The sequence below is a fragment of the Leptopilina boulardi genome, unplaced genomic scaffold (assembly GCF_019393585.1).
Source record: "Leptopilina boulardi isolate dan_hultmark-lab unplaced genomic scaffold, ZJU_Lbou_2.1 LbouV2_248, whole genome shotgun sequence".
Taxonomy (NCBI): Eukaryota; Metazoa; Arthropoda; class Insecta; order Hymenoptera; family Figitidae; genus Leptopilina; species Leptopilina boulardi.
Window position 1 is genome coordinate 2,241,060 of NW_026137805.1, and position 21,229 is coordinate 2,262,288.

Below are 21,229 nucleotides of genomic sequence, written 5' to 3' on the forward strand. Positions count from 1 at the left end.
AGAAAGTAATTTATTTTTTGAAATAATAATAAATTTTTTATTACTCTCTTCTAAAGGCATTCTTTTCTATATTTCTGTATTCTCTGAAAAAATGAAGAGAACACGTATTTTTTTTATTTCTCTAATCACAAGCTTTGCTTTTGAGTTATTAAAGTTTAAAGTTGAATGGAAATGCACCCTCTCTGCCTCTCTGAAAGTCACAATTTTTTTATTACCTCAAGACTTTTTATTTCTGTCAGAAACAAAATTTCACAGAGTGCGTGAAAGCTTTAAAAATTCACATTTTCTGTTTTTATTTTTTCTAAATATTTTTTCTCCTCCCATATTGAATATCGACATAAAAATATCGAATTTAAATTGAGTATTTCTATAAAAAAATACAATTTAATTGTTTAAAAGAAAAGTGAATAAGTAGCAATTTTTTTTTAATCATTTATTATACTTGGGAAATTTTCAAATAAAACAACTTGTGAGATTTGAATATAAACGTGATTGAATAGGATTTGCGATTGTTCTCACAAGTCTCCTATTATTCTTCGCTAGAAACGTCTTCGATTTCTCAAGAATTGTCATTTATTATGCTCTTGCATTATAAATGTCACTTTAAAAGTGTCATTACATTATTGACTATATATATATATATACCTAAACGTTGTCTATAAATTTTCCGTAAAATTTTTTTCAACTTAATTTTCTTATTTCTTCACCGACAAAAAAAATCTTTGGCACCCATTTTAGAATATTTTATACTTAAATTACTTTTTATTGTTCTTAAAAATCATTAGCAGCAAAATTTTGCTTTTAAAATTTAAACAAATTCGGCTCAGATTCTTCGAATTCGCCATGGTATAGAAATAAAATATTTAATTTCATACACAAAAAGTCTGTGATGCGTTATTCACTTTTATTCAACTAATATATATATATAGAAGTGAAATATGCCCTCCTTATATTTCAAATAACTTATCAGACCATTTTTCCCTATAGCCGTAATCCTAGCAATCGCAGATAAGTAAAAAGGGTGCATTAAGGACGAATTCCTGAATTATATAAATGCTTCTGTAGAATATAAGAGGAGGATGGGGAGAATCGGACTTTTCGAGAGGGCTGAAAAGAAACAGTTCACTTCTCAAGAAGGGTGACATCAGAGGGGTTGAGCGGGAGGAAGGAGGGTTTAAGAGGTGACTATAGAGTTAGTCGCCCGGCGATGACAGCAAAAGAAAGATTTGAAGGGTATTTTGTAGGTTGTGAGAAATGAAAAGGATAAAAATGCGCATGATCCCTGAAAAGGGGCGAATACTACACTATATACAAATACTATATATATATTATTTACACATATCTATAGTTCGCAGACAAACAGAAGCAATTTCTACAATTGTCTGTATAAATATATTCCTCTGCGATCTGTATATATAAGAAAAGTGTCAGTGACATAATGGGTTCAATAACCGATCGTCAAAAGGTCTTTGCTTTCTGTTCGAATGTCTCGATTTCATTTCAAGTATATATGTGGATATAGTCTTGTGTATAAGAATTGTTGAGAAAAGTGGAAAAATTCAATCCACATGTCCCTCCGTTCAGGTTACCGAACCTTTGACTAGAGGATTCATCCTTTCAGAACAAATGTTTTTGTACGCGTGTTTTCTTATTGATGTTTCTCATTCCAATAAATAGAATTTGATTTTTCTTTGAGGACTCTTATGATTTACTGATTGTGAATTTTATCTTCTTTTTGTTTCTTAATGGAAAAAAAAGTATTGAAGACTCCTCGGAATTACTATTAGAATTTTTTGTTTTCCTTTTTTTAGAGGAATTTTTGTGTATTGTGTTAACGTCAAAAATTAATAACAATAAAGTAAAAATGGTAGTAGATATAGGAGCGGAAATTTAATAAAATCTAAATGTGTAAAATCAAATGTCTTTATAAATTATGCCTAATAAACAAAAAATATTTGGAATAAATAAAGAAGGAATATTTACGATTAGGGAGATTCAGGTGGACCTGATAATTTTCCAATCAACAAGGATGGTATTTTAGGAATGTCATTTTTGAAAAATTCAACAATAGATTTAAAGAAAAAATTATTAATTCTTAAATTATAGGTGAATTTCCTATTATTACTCAAAATAGTCAAAATAAAGGAAAATTACTGAGAATAAAAGCTCGAACAAAACAGTTAGTTGAAATACCGATTATCAATAAAGAAAATTTAGTTAAATTTTTATTTTGACATCCTAATTTTCAACAAAAATATCATTTTTAGACATAAAAATATGTGTTATACTAAATATTAAACTACAGACGACACATAAGGCAGTTACCAGAGTTGGTAATGTAAATTCCCATGCCATTTAGAGTAGAAAGTCCAAAATGTGACATCACTTTCGGGTTAGTTTTTTAAAGGTGTTTCTACACCAATTATTCTAATTCTTATTCCTTTGAATAAAAGTAGAACGTCTCAAATATGACATTGATCGTAACTAGTTAAGTTTCCCTCAAAATTAAAATCCCCTGAAAATTATTACGTCTGTATTAAAAAGAGGAAAAAAGAATATCTTCGCGGGAAATCTGACTTTATTATTAGCCTCTCGGTGAAAATTGACAATCATCCCCCCGAGCATTTAATATAGGTTTGAGTGTGACAAGTGTGTGAGTGAGACGAACATTCTTTCTCCTTTTCATTCTTCTTGGAATGTTCATCCTAGTAGTGATGGTGGTGGTGGTCCAGAGTCAGCATCCAGGGCGCATGCGGTTTTCACATCAGAAGTGAAGGGTGGGATTTCGGTTTTTAATCCGTGGGTGTGGTAGAGAGGGGATGTATAGTCAGAGTACGCGAGGACTGCGCGCCAGTTAAATCACCCTCGCCGCCTCTCTGGTCCTCTCTCACTCTCTTTCTCTATAATATGGGTGTAGTGTGACATTCTTGGGGTACTAGCACGTGTGCGTGTCCCATCACAAAAACAGGGGGGGCCCTTTTTTTTGAAACTTTAAAACAAAAATTGAAGAAAAAAATAAATTAAAAAAAAATTTTTTTTCGAAACAAAAATAAGTGTTAGTTTGAAAAAAAAATCGAAGGATAAGTGTGAGTGAATTAGGGTTTTTTTTCTATTTTCTCTTATCTATTCGGAGGTTTTTTCTTATACAGTTTCAAAACACCATTTTCCTCTTCATCCTTTTATTCTTCATCAACTTCTCTTTTTTATCTTACATCATATATCCGTGTGACTTTTTTTCCCCCTCCGAAAGTTTTCCAACTCAAATGAGGGATTTCCGACGTTGTGGCGGGTGGATATAAATCGACACGACACGACCCATTTTTACCCCCCCCCCCCTACCCTTATTCTACCTTCTCAACCTGTTTGGTTCAAAAACCAAACTTTTTTGAAAATTTACCTCTTTTCTTTCTTCTAGCCTTTTTTTTGGCATTCTTTTGCAAAGAATTGAATCAGAAATTTAATGAATATATTATTGAAAAATCGAAATTCGATATAAATGACAATAAATTCTCATATAATATTAAAATATTTCATATATAATATTATAGAGTATTTTATTGAATAAGGTGGAGAATTTTAAAATTAAAATATATAATTTTTAAATTAGAATATTAATTATTCAATTAAAAAAAAAGATGTTTAAATAAATAAATACTAAAATTAAAATATAGAAGCAAAATTAAAATATAGCGTTTATAAAAACAAGATAAAATTTAAATATTATATATATATAAAACAAGAGTGACTGTAAAAAAAATTGAACACGCCAAGAGCTGAATATATAAAAGAAATAAAGCATCCCTGTAAAAAATTGACCCTAAAAAAAATACAATTTTGCGGTCAGCAAAATTGAAATGCAAAAAAGGTATTTTTTTTGGTTTTTTTTGTTAAAAGGCAGAAAAATAAAGAAAATGTAATCTTTTAATTAAAAACTTTATGAATTATAAAAAAAATAATAAAAAAAAATAATTTGTAAATTTTTTTTTATTTTTAACTTTGAGGCTTACGAAACGAAACTTAAAAAGTAATCAATATAAAATAAAATTAATAAAAAATATAAAAATATCAATATTTGCTAGCAAAATAAGTGTCGAAAAATGAAAAATTGTCAAGTGGTTTTTCAAACAAACAAAAAAAAAAGCAATATAAATTCTGAGTCAGAAGCAGACTTTCGAAGCGACTTTTCCGGTTATAATACAAAAAAGTGTGATTCACGGATAAAGTTTTTTCCTAAATCGTTGAAAAACTCCTATATACAAGCAGTTTCTTTCTCTTTTTCTTTTTCGTCCTTGAGAAAACTGCGGATTTTTCGACTTTACCCCGTGAATTGGGATTTATCAAAAGTTGTGCACACTGGGTAAAAGCGACGATTTCACTATTGTGCACAAACGCGCACAAGAAAAGTACACCACACACATTCAATTCAACTCTTTTATTAAATTTCATTTTCTTTGAAAACTCTATAAGCATGGGGATTTGGTAAAAAAAAAGTGTGATTTTCATGAGAAGGGATTTTTTTTAACGAAAAAACTAAATTTCACTTCTGTTACTTGCATACTTATTTCTTTTGATTTTTTTTGTATATATATATATATATAAAATGCAAAAAATGTAAAAAGACGTGAAAAACTTTTAACCGAGTTTTCTTATTCTCATTATTATCCAACATTTTCTATGGAAATTTATTTCATTTTACGGTTTCTTTCGTTTTACGTATTTTTCTAGTAAATGTAAACAATTCAAGAGAGGAGCAAAAGTAAAATATGTGCATACGCAATAAATTTAAAGCAGCATATATATATAATAAAATAAAGAAACATCAGCGAGTTATTCAGGATATTTGAAAATAATCATAATGCAAAGAAATAAACTTAAGAGTTGATTGAATTGAATGTAAAAATTTTCTAAAATTATCAAAATAAATTTTTTAAAAATAAAAATAAATAAAAGTAAATTATAAAAATAAATTAAAATAAATTTTAAATAAATTATCATTAATAATTAAAAATAATAAAGAAGTAAGAAATAAAATGTAAAATACAAATTTCACACTGGAATTAAAAAAAAAACCTCGAATTTTCATTAATTTTCTAAAATCACGATTCAGATAAAAATGAACGAGTGCAACGAATGCTAACGAGGAGGGCAAACAAAAAAAAAAGAAGAAATGAATAAAAAAATAAAATGCATTATAATTTTTGAGTATTTTTATCATGGCGCGAATTGATTTTATAAATTAGAAAACTGTATCCGGTTAAGTGGGTCGAGTTTAATATGAATAAGTCGCTGGGACATATGGCGAGAACACAGAATATATTATTATATATAAATTTTTGTGAAAAATGTTTACGAAACGACGAATATTCTTTGAGGCATTAAATCGCTAATTCAGTGCAATAATTAGGTAAAGCTATATTATTTATTTTTAGGTCTTGAGCCCAATATACATTGTAAGGGTTTGTGTGAAAAAAAAATTTATATATATATGTATACATATATTTTCTTGACGTCACTATATAATTATCTTGGAACAAGAGGCACGTCCGTAAAACGAGAGGCCCCAGAGACACCTTCTCAGTCCAAGGCTACTTTATCCAAAGTACTAAAAACCTTCCCCTAAACACGCCAATTCGAATCGATAACAATTTTTCTAATTGCCAATTACAATAACTTTCTTTTTTGCTGTTTCTAATTAATTTTATTTATTTCTCATTTGTTCTTTAATGAGAATATTTTTTAGATTTTTATATAATATAATATATTACAAATAATTTCGTATTATTGTATTTAAATACTTACGTGGTCGATAGCTTTCTTATAGATAAGAAATTTTTATTAGAGAATTTTTAGGTTATAAATTCTTATTTCTAGGCCTCCTAGCCATTAAAATCAGATGGTACCCACTAGTACCAATCGTCTAAAAAAATAACCAGCGCCACTGGCGCGAAATTTAAAAGATCACTTACCAATTTTTTGTCTATTGACTAACAAAAAATTGAAAAAAGTGTTTTTTAAAAATAAATTACATTAAATTTATAACTATTTAACAATAATATAAATAAATAATAATAAACATATTAAAAATGAATTTTGATAATAATATTCAAAAATAAAAAATTTCCTTTTTGTTTCTTAGTTAATTACTTTAAATTAATTTTGATTAGTAAATTTGGGAAAATTGTCAAGTAAGGATTTGTAATTTTCTATATATAATTCACACGCGATAAATACCACACGAATCGTTAATATTTTACGGAAAAAAATATATACGTAAAAGACAGTAAAGGAGTTTGCAAAGGATATTAGAAATTTCCTCAAGGACGAAGAGATGCCAAGAAAAGAATTGAAGGCAAAAAGTGAAAAAAAAATTAATAAAAGTAAAATTCAATGTCTGATATGAAGTTTAAATACTTCATTTTCCATTCGTATCGTGATCGCATATTACAAACGAGAAATAATAAAAATTTTGTAAAATACAAAAAAAAAACGACTGCAGAATTTATTATTTATAAAAAGAAAAATCAATATACTATATACTAACTAATTGAATTAAAACATGTATGTACATTTATAAACATTTACATTCTTTTTTTGTAGAAAAAGAATTTGTTTCCCCATTTAGTGATAAAGATTTTAATTCAATTTTTTTACAAACGTAATTTTATATTTAAATATCTGGAGAATATTTTTTTGTTTTTTAATTTTTCTTTTTTTATTCAATCATAACTAGTTCAGATTATAGACTTTTTGTTTTAAAAAAGAAAGAAAAACCTATTTATGTATATGAGTTGAAGTACAATATAAAGTTTGAATATAAATTTTATAATTTATTGCTTTGTTTAACCGTGTATTGTTAACGATTTATTATTAAGTGTTTTTTGTTTCAAAAGCTATTCACACTCATCGTTTAAATGTAATTATTTCTCGCAATTTGAAATATTGATTTTTCTTTTGTTAATATTTATCATGAAATAATTTTTTTATTAGGCATACATTAATAATAATTTTACATATTAATCAATATTTATATTAATAGCATCATTATTTAACTGAAATATTAAAAATTGGCAAATTAACATTTTTTCAATAAAACTAAATTAAAAATTAATATTAAATCTAAAAATTATTATGAAAAAATATTAAATTAATTATTAAATAATAATTTTTTTTATTGTCTTATCATTATTATTATTACTTTTATTATATCAAAAATGAATCTAAAACCATTTTTTAATTAAAAAAATTTTTTTTTCATAATGTAAAAAATCTGAAATTATGATTTAGAACAACAAAAATTAATTACCATTATTAAAAATCCCGTTTCGTCTTGTGGAAACCCTAGTTTGAGTTGGAAAAAAAAAAAGAAGTCATTATGGAACTGGTGTGTGTATATTGTATAGGCAGGTCATTGAGGCCCTTCGCAGTAGTTTTATGATAATATTTAATCCACTTATACATATATACATATAGGGGGTTGAATATAGAGCGCATCAGGCGTGGCACCCGGACCTCGTGGTGGTCGTCACCGAGTCGATGTCTTTCTCTCTCTCTCTCTCGATGCATCCAGTGTCGTTATATAGTTGCAAATAATCCAGTTACGCTCCAGTGCCACAAACCTATCACAACCACATTCCCTCAGTTCCGAGTTTTCAATCTCCGAGTGTAGTGCTTCCATACGGAATTCTAAACAAAAAAATAAATAAATATTTCGCGAGTGAAAAAATCCAAAAAAAATTCGCGAGTGACAAAAAAAAAAAATAACGCGGGTGACAAAATTAAAAAAAAAATAGTGATTATTTAGAAAATGACCGAACAAGAAGGGGTCCTTGGGCCCGAGGGATTCCGCCAATCAGAGCGGATTCTCGGACCCACGGGAAACCCTTGAGTATTAAAAAAAAGAACGAGGGAAAACAGAAAAGGCATGTATATATATATGCAAAAAATATATAGTGCAACCTAATGTCCTCTCAGTTCACGAACTTGGAATGTTCGTTTCGCAATTTGAGTCTCCCGCGAGGAAGGAAGGACATTCGAGAATAATTCTGAAATGTAAAAGTGCGAAAGGGTTTTTATGAATGTCTTCTTCTATATACATATACCCTCAGGGGAAATCATTAACGGTCTTTCTTAAGAAATAACCGTGTGCGCGAGCCAGCCAGAAGGTGCACGCTTCAAGAAGATAAGGAAATTATTGTCCTCAAAAGAACAAGGAAGAAGAAGTAGACGAAGAAGAGGAGGAAATTAAGATTGGGATATATAAGAAGTTGATATTCCTTGAGACGTTGCCAGTACCGAGGATTTAGTCATTTAAGCAAATATAGAGAGAGAGAGATCAAGAAAAAAATAAACCCTATAATAAGGTCACTGAAGAAAGAGGAAAGGGAAAATTAAGAAAAGAAAGGGGAAAATAAATGAAGAATTTGAAAGAAATCTTAGAAAAAAGAAGAAATTAAACTAATTTTCTTTTGGGACAAAAAAGAAGAAATAAAAAGAAATTTTTTTAGAGACAAAAAGAAAAAAAGTAAAGAAGAAATAGTGTAGTTGCTGCAGAAAAAAAGAAGAAAAAGAAATGGAACAGTGAAGAAAGAAGAAAGTCTTTGGGAAATAACGAAGAAGAAAGATAGTTTCTCGAAGATAATACGGAAAATAGGAAAGAAGAAAAAGAAGCAAAATAAGAATATTTTTGAATGAAAAAACTGTGAACAATGAAGAAAGATAAAAAATAAAAACTACAAACGATAAAAAACTACAAACACTTGAAAGAACTAAAAAAAAAGACAAAGAAGAAAAAACAATAAAAAAACGACAAACACGAAAAAGAATAAAAAGAAACGATAAAAAACAAAAAAAAACAACGAATAAACAGAAAAGAAAATCACTGACCAGAAAAATAACGAGCGAAAAAAATTTGAAGTGAAAGAAACAGCGAAAAGAACGTACATCATCTTGAAAATAACTTCAAAGAAAGTAATAAGTGAACCCAAAGTACTTTGTATTCAAAGTATTCTTTGAGAAACAAATATATGTATATTTATATTAATTGAATTATTTCTTTTCGAAAATTACTTAAAAAAACAATAAATCAATTTCAGTTATTATAAAATATTATCATAATTATTAACATATTTGTTATATAATTATTTCAAATTAAATAACAAAAAAAAAAAATTGAATTAATTTGCGAAAAAAAATTTCTCTCAGAGTATTCTTTGAATATACAAGTATATTCTTTACTTCGAACGGAATATCTGGAAAGTAATTAGAAGAAAAAAGAAGAAGAAGAAGAAAAAGAAGTTAATTAAAAATAATAGAAGTCAATCGGAAAAAAGAAGATAAAGAAGAAAAGGCAGAAGTGAAAAAGGTAAAAGAAGTAAAGCGTAAAAATAAGAAGTAAATAAAGAAGAAAGAAAGAAAAATATTAACAGAAGCTATTAGAAGTCAATCAGAGGCTAAAAGAAGAAGAAGAAAACAGTCGAAGGTTAACAGAAGATAAAGAAGATGTTAGAAGAAAGCAAAACAAAAAGAAATAAAGAAAAAGGCTAACAGAAGCTAAAAAAGTAATAAGAAGAAACGAAGAAAAAAGCTGACAGAAGCTAAAAACATTTATCAAAAGAAGAAAAAGCATTAAAGAAAGAAGCTAAGAGAACTGAAGATAAGTTTATCAGAAAAAGAAGAAATAGCAGGAAATAAATCTGACAGAAGCTAAAAAATTATGCATTGCTAGTAAAAAGAAGAAAAAGCAGCAAAGAAAAATTCTGACCGAATTTCAGAAGCTAAAAAAAGAATAAGAAAATCTAATCAATAAAAAAAAGAAGAAAAGAAGACTAAATAAATAAAATAGAGGAAACAAACAAGAAAGAAGATATAAAGTTCCCCAAAGGAAAAGTCAAAAATCAACTTGAAAGGTAAACGCGAACACAAAAAGTTATAGACTCCCGACAAAGATAATTGACAAAGCCTTCAAGAAGAATCTCCGTTTAAAAAGGGAATTTTCCAAGAGTCCTTTAGAAGGTGAGGAAGTCAAGAAAAGCGGAACAAAGGAAGTCAATTCACCAGGCGAGAATCTCTATCTCACACTCTTTTTCTCACCATTCTGAAAAATAGTTGTCAAATCCTCGAAAAGGACAAATATAAAGAACTCAATCAAGAAGTCAGCAGGAAATCCAAAAAGAGGGAGGTGTATGGACAAACCAATAAATATATATAAAAAAAAGAACCAAGGTATATAAAACATAAGCGATAACAAGAGAGCTGAAGCAATAACGGAATGTGGGGTATAACCTCGTGACCTATAAAAGGGAGTCGTTAATTTTCTCTTGAGGGTGCATCGCAAAAAAGGGATTCCCTTTTTTTTCTCTCTCCTCTCTTATTGGATTAGTGAAGCGTGTTTCTCAAATTTCAATATAGTGGTATTAAAAGAATTTTACAAGAGTGCTGCTATTTTTTTTTCTTTTTCTTTCTCAAAAAACAAAAATTCTTCTCCAAAAGAACCCCAGTGAAATTTTGTGAAGAAGTGTTTTTTTTTGACCGTGGGGATAGCGAAAAAAAATAAATTTAAAGGGATGATGATGAGGATGCAAATTGGAAGTGAAAATTGGTGCACGAGGCAACATAAAATTATTGTTGTCGTTGGCAAGATAAAGAAATGAAGTTGTCCGTGTCGGCTTATAGAGCACAGGCTAGCGCTCAACGGAAGATCTTGTCCACCTATCAGCATCAGCTGAGTTACGGTGCGACTAGTCACGCTAATTCTGCCCGGACCCCCTCAGATCCCGCTGCGGTCCTTTCTAATCTCAAGGTGAGAGGATTTTTATATTTAACAAATTTTATTAGCAACAAAAAAAAAAGAATAATGAAATTTTAAATCTTATATTATTAGTGAAAAAAGAAAATTTATTTTTCCACTATAGACAGATTTGAAACTAATTTTTCAATTATTTTCATTCATTGAGATTTGTCTCTCATAGGAGAATAATTAGTTTTACAAAAAAGTTTCTCATAATGTAACGTGGTTCAATGGGTAGTGCTTTCGACTTGTGACTGAAAGTCCAGGGTTCGATTCCTGGCGATAGGGGAGATTTTTTCATTGAAGTAAAAAATATTCTCTGATCAACAAAATTCAGGCGTAAAATAAAATTTAACTCAAATGCAAATTCGGTAATTTTCGTTAAATGTAAAATTCGGTCAAAAATTGGTTGCATTTCGGATAAATTAGATCAGAAGCAAATTCGGTATTTGGTCAAACATAAATTCGGTGAAATAAAATTTCAGTTAAATAAAAATTCTGTTAAATGCAAAATTTGATTAAATAAAAATTTGATTATAAGAAAATTCGGTTATTTGAAAATCTGTCCCAATGAAAATTTGATTAAACGCGAATTTTGTTATATTATATATAAAATTGTTTGCAAATACAAAGAGTGAAATTATTTCTTCTTTTTTTAATGTTTTAAAGATTTTTTTTAACTTGTTATTCTGTTTCTTATTTTTGAAAACTTCCGCGGTTTATTTTTAACTCAGAGGAAACTAATTTTCGAGCATAATTTTAATGACAATTCCGGATACAAATTAGTTTTATGAAGATTAGGTTTAAACATTTAAAGATCGCGTGATGGCAAAGGAAATTGAGACCATTAGTAAGATTTGAAATTAGCTAATTAATTATTCCACATATATTATTTTCCCGTTTTTTTTTAAACAAAACCTTTTTAACATTTTTTTAAATACAAAAAAATTTTTTAATTATTTTTTGAAATAAGTTTTAAGTATTATTTTCTATAATTCTTGAGACAAATTCTATTAGCTTTTATTTTATATTTGCACTTTTTGCAACAACTTTTTTTTTTTTTTTTTTTATTACTCTCTCAGTATCACGACATTAACGAGGAAACTTGAAATCAAATTGAGAATTCTAATTACTTTAATTAAGCCCCATAAAAGATATCGTTTCACGTGCGAATTTGTTGAAAAAACTTTCAGGCACACACATACATACACTTCTAAACAATTCTGAAATCTATAAACTTCTTTTGTTTCGCGGACAATAATTTTCTTTTTTCTTTTATATCAAAGAAATTCCGGATTATAAACTTTTTATATAAAGTTTTTCTGAGTTATTATTAAATTTATTAACTTTTATATAACAATAATATTAATTATTTTTATAGAGACATTTATATTTTATTATTATTATCATTATTTTTTAACGAACTAATTAATTAATTATTTAATTAGCAGTTATTTTTCGATATTTTCAAATATAATTAATGATTATAAAAAAAATTATTATTCAACAATATTTTTATATTATTATTAATAAATTTTATTAAAATAGTTTATAATAGAAAAACGAAAGATAACAGGTGTTATCTGAAATAATAAATGCCACTTAAAATAAGCAGTATATGTGTATATATACATTTTCGAGAAACAACTGTTTGACTCGTGCGCTTCAATCTTAAACTCTTAAGAAAACGAACTTGAGTTAAATTTGTGTAATTAGTCGAAAGCAGTCAGTTTCCGTGAGATGAATTCATGAATTATTGCTATTCTCTGTGGATGCAGAGTTATAGGAAGGATATCATTTTAATTGCTTTTCATCTTTTATTCTCCGCGTGCTTTCACAAAACATACATATAGCTAAAAGTTGACCCAATTATTCGTGTGTAACTTTTTTTTTTGTTATTTACCTCAATTTATTTTTATCATTCGCGATAAGAATCACAATTTTTCATAAAAGTATATGATATTTTCATATACAATATAAATTGTAATTGTCCACATATGGAAAATGGCAAATTTTATTTTATGCGTTTTATTTTCTTTTAAATTACATACTTTTACATTGTTTTCTCTAATTTTTGTAAGGATATTAATAATTTGAAAATAATAATAAATAATTAAATATAAATAATACTAAATAAATTTTAATAAATATATTTATAATACAAGAAAAAGGTTTATTTTTCAAATTTTTTTTAGTTAAAAGGAATATAAAAAAAGTTTAACATTTGGAATTTAAAACTATAAAAAATATTTACGATATAACATTAATGGAAATGAAAATAAATTAAATTGTTTATTTGAGTGCTGGTTCACTGAAATTGACATAACATTGGAAAAAAGTGCAAAACATTTTACAAGAACATAACAAAGTTTAGGTACTTTCGAAATTCCGATGACACGCATTTAAAAATCACACTTTAGGTTTTGCAATTATTTTCTTTTAAATTAAATCCGTTGAACGAAACTATTTTTTAATTTAAAATATAAAAATAAATATAATATTTATTTAATATTAAAATTTTTTTATTTACATTAGAATTTACTCAAAGGAAATTTATGTATCTACTTTAATTTTTAAAAAATTAATCTATAAAATAGATAAAAATAAATTTTTTCTAAATGTTTATAAAATTAAATATATTTTTACATATTTATATATAGAAATATAATAGATATACAGATAAAATTAATAATGGTTAAAAAAATAAAATCGCGTTTTCTGTACAAACAAGTATTTCTTTTGTGTGCAGCCTCGAGTCTGGATGTCACAACTTGTTTCAAGAGTGTGCAATCGTAGAAAATGCCCAAAAAACATCCATCGGTTCGTACCACATATTCCTTTACACAATATACACTTTATACCCTTTATACAGTCGAAAAATTTATACTCTAGTTGCATTTTTTTGGTAATCGTTTTATTATACATATTTATATATATTATATCTTTTGATTATTGTTTATTATATTCTAATTACCTTCTTTATTATAATTAATTCGTTTCTAATTCGGTAAATTCTACAATTCAGTTTAAAAAAAAAAACTGTCGCTTACGCTATTGGTTATTTTTCAAGGTCATTATCAACGATTGGCTGTTTCGCGTCCTTGAAAAACAGCCAATGGAGAATGGTCCCGTTTAGGGTCTTTCCACAAGTTACGAGACAATGATTTTACTTGCATTTATATTATTAGTTTTAAATTAATTAATTATTTAATAAATTCATTTTTATAATTAATTATTCAATAAATTAATTAATATCAATTTTCACGAATAATAAATCTTTATTTATAATTCGTAATTGAAACTAAAAATTGAATTGTAGAATTTGCAAAACATGAAATGGATTCCCAAACGTTCCTGTAGATTTTTGAACTTTAGCTTTGAATTTTTATTCTCTCTCCATAGTATAGAAAGTATATCGCTGGCTTGCATTTTATATTTCGATTTTTATACCTTTTATGTGTAGTTAGAATTTTGTCTTATAGATAGATTTTCTCTATTCTTTATAATAAAACTAAGTATGTTTTATGAGTAATAAACATTTTTTTTTAGAACAGTAACTCAATAATGATTATAAAATTAATTGTTGAGTGTTAGAAAATAATTAAGTAGAGTAATAATTTACCTTAAAAAAATAATAATAAAATACAAACGAAAAAAAAAGTCATTTAATTTTATGGAAATGGTTAAAAATGAAAAAGTTAAAGAATAAAATCAATATTTATATAAACTTTTATTAGTTTTAGAGTTGAAATTCGTTTCAGTAATTCTCGTGACTTAGTAAAATTAATTAGTTTAAATTTGAGTTTGACCTGATTAATTATACATCGTGGAATTGAGAGTCGAGATTACAGAAAACCGTGTGTACTCTTCATTTCTTTTTTCTTTATTTATACACGGAAGAAAATTTTTTGTTATAATCATTCAAGTTTTCGTTTAAAGAAAAGAAAAAGAAGCAAACAATTTTTAATCGATTCCTTATTTTGAAATGCAAAACTTGTTTCAAGCATACCCCTCCCAAAGCTATTAGGTTCGGTTAAATTATATGTACACTAGACATGTATACACACGCTGCAAGGGAATTTGATTCTCTAAAGTTATATATTTTCGATAAATAAATACTATTATATAATAGTATTTATTTATCGAAATGTATCTTGAAATATTCATATTTTACAAGTAATATTTTAAAATAATATTTTTAAATGTTTTTTTAAGAATTTAATTAAATGCAAAGTTTATGTATTTAAATTTTTGCCGTAAAAAGTATATATGGAGTAAGAATAAATAAAAAAAAAATGTTACTAATCAGTTCGTTGGCAGTTTGACAAAAGTATATATCTAAAACATAAATAATTCAATAATCAATTTAACTTTGGTTCAGTGAGGTGAAAAATTAAAAAAAAAATGATATGACTTCCGGTGTGAGGAAAATGGAGAAAATTTCACTGAATCGAGAATATCGAAATGGGCAAAAAATAAAGCAATGATCTTGTCGCGTCTTTACATCATTTTACTCTTTACATCACCCTTTTCTCCTTACTTTTACCCTCTTAACATCTTTATTTCGTTTACAAAAGAGAGAATCAAATTTTCTTCTGACCTCTTTCTCTCGTTGTGTATTTTTGTTTCTTCAAAGTAAAAAAAAAAGACAAAGAAAGAGTGCAATTAATTTTGACAAAATGAGTTTATCTTTGCGCCAGGTCGTTAAACCACTTTCTTTTTTGAAAAATTTTAAAGAACAAAGAACCTTTTTATTCACTACCAACGAAATAAACCGAGAAGAAATATTATTATTCCTTTCTGTTTCTATCTCTCTGCTTTTTGCATTGCCAAGAAAATTTCCCTTCTTTTTTAAAAGTCTAACCTAGACGACATTTTTGTAATATAAAAAATTATTTTAAATACAAATTTTTTGAAATAAAAATTATAATATCTTAAATATAACATTTTTATTAGGTTAAAAAAAAAAAAATTTAATTCTAGGTGGTCGTTTTAAGAAATTCTGACTTAACTGTTTTAGATTTTTAATTATATGGGAAAAGTGTATATTTATTTACTCGAATAAGAGGGAACTCGTAATGTTTGATCTTGAAATGAAAGACAATTATGCAATTAAAGTTAGCGCACAATGGACATCGTTCACTATTATTGTTTCATTGTCTCTATAAAATGTTCGTTAAAACAAACGAAATAGAAAATAAGTTAAAATAAAAGTGTTCTTGTTAATTGAGACAAACATTTGCACGCCCGTATTTTATATATAGTTCTGTTTTCATATTATATAAAGACAAAGAAATAAAATGCCTTCTTTTGTCTTTCAGTTCAAAATGGTAAAATTGGCTTTAAAATATCGATAATTAAATTAAAAGGAGGATCAGACTTAAAACATATGTGTAATTCAATAATGTGATTTTTATTTAAAAATCAAAAAAATAATAATGAGACGAAGGTTCCCTCCGTGGTCGACGGCGTGTCAACGGTGAGTTTTTTTTTTATTATTAATAGTTGTAAATAAAAAAAAGGTTATTGTGGTTGAATACTGTGCTATATTACAAATAGGGGAGACCGAGGAGGAAAGTAACAAAAATCAGTTTTTTTATGCTAGCATTAAAAATATTTGTCGGATAAATTTGTCCAATATATTAAATGAAAGCTTGGACATTCACCTTTTAAATAAAATTTGAATTAAACATTTATAATAAATTGACAGTTCACAGTATAACTTTTACGCAAGCTCTTCATCTGTTACTTTCCTCCTCACCCCCGAGGAGGAAAGTAACAAGCTCCTAGGAGGAAAGTAACAGTATAAAATTATGTAAAATTCTTTAGACTAATGACTATTATTAATTAGAAATATTTTTATTAGGAACACATAAAAGTTTAAGTACACTTTATACTTATTTGGCACATATTTGGGACATATTTAGCACATATTTCGAACATTTTATGAATTTAGCTCATTTTTTTTCTTAAACATATTTTATGCTTACCTAGATCACAGGTTTTTCTTAAATAAATCTCTGTTATTCGTAAAATTAAATACGATTTGCTTCAATCATTAGTTAAAACATGGACAATATCGACAACAGGAGAAAAGTAGCGTGTTACTTTCCTCCTCGGTCGCTTTTTTCTTGTATGTCAACAAAAACGTTAAAACTACACAAATGTTAAATTGTTTGTTTAAGCACAACTTAAAGACAGATAATAAGGCTACAAAATAACGAAAGGCATATTTTGAAAAACAATAAAATTAAAGAAATACGAGACTTTGAAAAATTGAACGAAAACTTACTTTTGACGTTTTTTCTGCACGTCATACCGGAATCAGACCTAACCTTTCTTGTCAGGCTCGGACACACTATGGAGGAGGAAGGGGGAACAGTGCCGACTAAAAATATGTTTGAACCATGTCTATCCGATAATTTGTTTAAAAGTTATAAGCTTTGTTACTTTCCTCCTCTGTTACTTTCCTCCTCGGTCTCCCCTACTGATTAATTCACAATGAAAAGAAATTTATCATCGTGAATTATAAAAATAAAGTTTTACATTTTTTTTTTTATTATAATTTACACTATGAAAAAAAATTTTTTTTAAATCATTTTAACTTTTGAAAATTAAAACTTTATATAACGAATTTTAAAAGTAAGTTATAAAGAATTTATCTAAATCGACGTTAGTTTGAATAGACGCAATTTGTGTGTAAATGTGTCGCGGAAATGAAAAGTTTGCTTTTTGTTGTATATACATATATAAGCAAAGTTTTTTTTCGTATCCTTTAATCAGTTTCGACTGTATGTAAATGAAATCTCTGAGAAATTTCCAGGGGGTACTTTGAATAGCAAGTGATGAACAGGGCATTCGAATGCAAATTTGGCAACATTTCAAAGGCCCCAGCTCTACTGTTCCCTATAATCGTAGCATGAATTTAATTATTGTTAATCTGTTTAAAAAAAATTTTTTGATCATGGTTATTAACGGTAAAATATTTCTAATTTAAAAATTACCTTTTTTACAAAAATTAAAATTATTTTCCCAAAAAAAAGACTTCTAAAATTTGATTTTAAACAGAACAGCTGCGGAAAATAAAAGCTGAGAAAATATTTAATGGATAAAAATTGAGTCTTTGATAAAGTGTTGCAATTATGGTCAAGTACACAGGTGCTTTTTTTAAAAATTGAAAACACTGTTTGTTTAAGTAAGCTTTTCAGCAAATTGCTCGGTTAGAGTAAATTCAATTTTCTTTAAACTTTTCTTCACTTAAAATATAGTTTCAATAATATTTTCTATAATTTTACGATAAATATTTAATGTCTGCGAGAAAATTTAAACACCCCTTTAAGAAATCCGAATAAATATTGATAAAAAAGTTGTAATCAATTTTTCACTTATAACTGCTATACTTAATTACGTTGTTAAAATTAATATTAATTACTTTTTTCCGTTTTGTTAATGTTATAGAAAATTTTGTATTTACTTAAAGTATAATATAAGTACTTAATAATTGGGAAAAATTAAAATATATCAGGATAGTATTTTATAAATTACTTGTTCACGACTGATTGCCTTGTATGCTTTCTTGGTTATCGTTGCGTTGCGTGATATTGCAGTACTTTAATTAGGACTGACTTGCCTCAGCCGAGAGGCACTTTTACCCCTTACCCCCTCCCCCCTTCGGTTTTCCGCCACACCCCAGCCACACTATGTGACTCGGCAAACCAAACCCCTTTCTTCTTTTACCATTCCACGTCTCTTTATAGCCTTCGCATTTTATCTATACCTATATTTCTATACATTTGTATTCCGCACGTATACAACGCACGTGCAAAGGTCGTAGGACGTTGACTTAGGTCCTTTAATTTGCACGACAAAAACAAAGTTTAGAAGAAATTTATTTCATTCAATTGACAATGTATATCCACCACAGAGAATGACAACGTGTTCTTAATGATAATGAAATTTTCTAAAAAAAAAAATTTTTGTCGTTCCTCGTACTAACATTGTTTTTTAAATTAACGAAATAAAAAAAAAAAAAAACGTCAAAATATGATACGTTGACTTGAAGACCGAGTAATTAAAATTAGTTGAAAACGTGCTACTCTAATAACGAACACGTTTCACATTTGGAAACACGTGAAGTTTGAAGCGTTAATGTTGAAAATGAGGAAGTGAAAAGCGTGTTAATTTCGAGGCTAAAAGCTTGGAAAGCCACTTTCCAGTCAAGTCTTTTATTGAGTGTAATGAACATAATTTACAAATTAAAAGCATACTTTCATATTCTATAAAAAGATTTGTTTTCTTTTTATTAAAAAAAAAAAATAAATAAAAATCATTTTTGCTTTTCTGTATTATTAGTCGATACTTTGTCGTGGATAATTAAAATTTTCCCTTGCGGACTGAAATTTAATTACAAAGGTTGAATTTTATAAAATAAATGTGAAATAATTCTCTCTCTCAAAGTGACCCGGGTGTAGACACGAGGTTTTATTATTCATAAACGCCTGATAACACTTTCTTTTACTTTTATTATTGTTTTTATTTAAAAAAAAAAAAATTCATTATACTTCTACCTTTGCAGTGATACCTCTCTTTTTCTGCATTGTTTTCTGAGTTACCTTGAAAAAGAATTTTTTTAGTTGTATTTCTTAATTAATTTCTTGACTCAGTTAAAAGATAAATTAATTATTTTTTATTAGAAATAATTAAAAAACTTTTCTTTTTAAATAACGCGCCATGTAAGCTATTTTGGGAAATAAGGCGCGAATTTCAAATTTCAAATTGTTTTTTCTTTGGAAAAATTACAGAAAAATTATCAGATTTGTATAGTGAATAAAAATAATACTAAAAAAAATTTTATTTTCGAATTGGAAAGAAAAAAAAATTTTGGCAAAAATTTTTAAAAAGTAGTAACGTAAATATATTTGACTTGAGAGAAGTTATCAATTCGAAGGGAATAAATCCACGTATATAGATACTACAAGATTCGATGAAAACAGAATACTCACAGGTATACTCTGTATTACCCTTAACTTTTATATGGATTCATTTCAAGCTTTAATACTCAAAGCTCGATTAATTCAGAAAACTTGGCCTTTCAGTGCGCGAAATAGCTTGGGAAACTTTTTAATTATTCTTATTATACCATCCACCATAAAAGTTGAATACTTATTCATTCTGAATAACGTGTAATCTTATTTGCTACTCAATGTTGAATAATAATAGCAGGGCAGAACCTTCTCTCTCTCTCTATATATATATATGGTGAAATTTGCGGGGTGAGGTGTGGTTTAGAAGTCTATATTACAGAGCGCTATAAAAATTCAAAGTATGATGAATTTCAAGTCTCGTAAAATTATATTTATGTATTTTACACCAATAGATGGGGAAAAAAATATATATCGTGTGTGTGTGTTATAGAGGAAAACGTTTTCTCGAAACTCGTTGAAAAAGTAGAAGAGAAGTGCGATAACATCTCGACAGTTTCTACACTTCAAATCGATATGACGCATTTCAAAGTTTGATTCAAACTTTATTCAGTTCACGATTCACAAATGTAACGGTACTAAAGGAATCCTTCAGAAATACTTCAAATATTGAGTATATACCGTTTTCCGCTTTTCATTCTTTGAGTCATATTTTTATGAATGAAGCTTTCTTTTTTAAATGATTTTTAAGTTGAAATTGTCATATATAAGAGGTTATGGGGATTCTTTTTATTATGAAAAAACTATTGAAATTACAATTGGAAAATATTTATTTTCTGTATATGAATAATAATTCTATGAAAGCAATTTCAGGATTATCTTTATTCATTTATGTACCAATGTTGTTCTCATCAGTTGAAATTAAATTTGCATTTGGAAATTGGAATTTTTTTAATCAAAATTAGTAAATCTTGAGAATGAATTAACTTTTAATGGAATTGTAAAAGGCAATTATAATTTGTAATTGTAAGTATATGATGAAATGAAAATCTGTATTAGGTTACATTGTCGTGATTTTGTATCAATATTTGATTTTTATAATTCCAATTTTTACTCTTGTAATTCTAAAAATAAATTTAAAAGAAATTACAAATCAATTGAATAGCATATCAATAACAACCACCCCATTTTGAATTGTATTGGTATCTGTCAAAAAAGACAAAGCATATAAGATTTCCTTTCTGTCAGATGCGATCTAAAATTGTTATCTTAATCTTGTATTCGAATTACTATTCCTATATATGAGGACCAAATCACCCTCGATCTATAAACGTCACATCGTATAAATACATGCGACACGGTCGTAACCCTGAGACGAATAATAACTACACCTGTCCGGAATGCCAATTATAGTGATCCTAATACATTGTTCTACTTAAGTTTAACATATTATATGAAAGAGAGAAAGAGAAAAGTGCACACATTTCACAAAAAAAAACTTTTTGATAAGGGTCTCCTGATT

General features: G+C 27.2%; 1 protein-coding gene across 3 annotated transcripts in view; it reads left to right on the forward strand.

Annotated features, from left to right (window-relative positions):
- The first annotated feature begins 2,833 nt into the window (after window positions 1–2,833).
- The window catches only part of LOC127280558 (uncharacterized), a 122,628-nt gene continuing 104,232 nt past the window's right edge, over window positions 2,834–21,229 (forward strand). Inside the window, exons 1-2 of one of the 3 annotated variants that reach the window (XM_051303612.1) lie at window positions 2,834–3,086; window positions 7,401–10,798. In XM_051303612.1, the coding sequence (XP_051159569.1) occupies window positions 10,646–10,798 (153 nt within the window). In that variant the 5' untranslated portion in view covers window positions 2,834–3,086; window positions 7,401–10,645. Of the gene's footprint in view, window positions 3,087–7,275; window positions 10,799–21,229 lie in introns of those variants that run through there. The other 2 variants (XM_051303613.1, XM_051303614.1) reach the window with 2 other exon arrangements.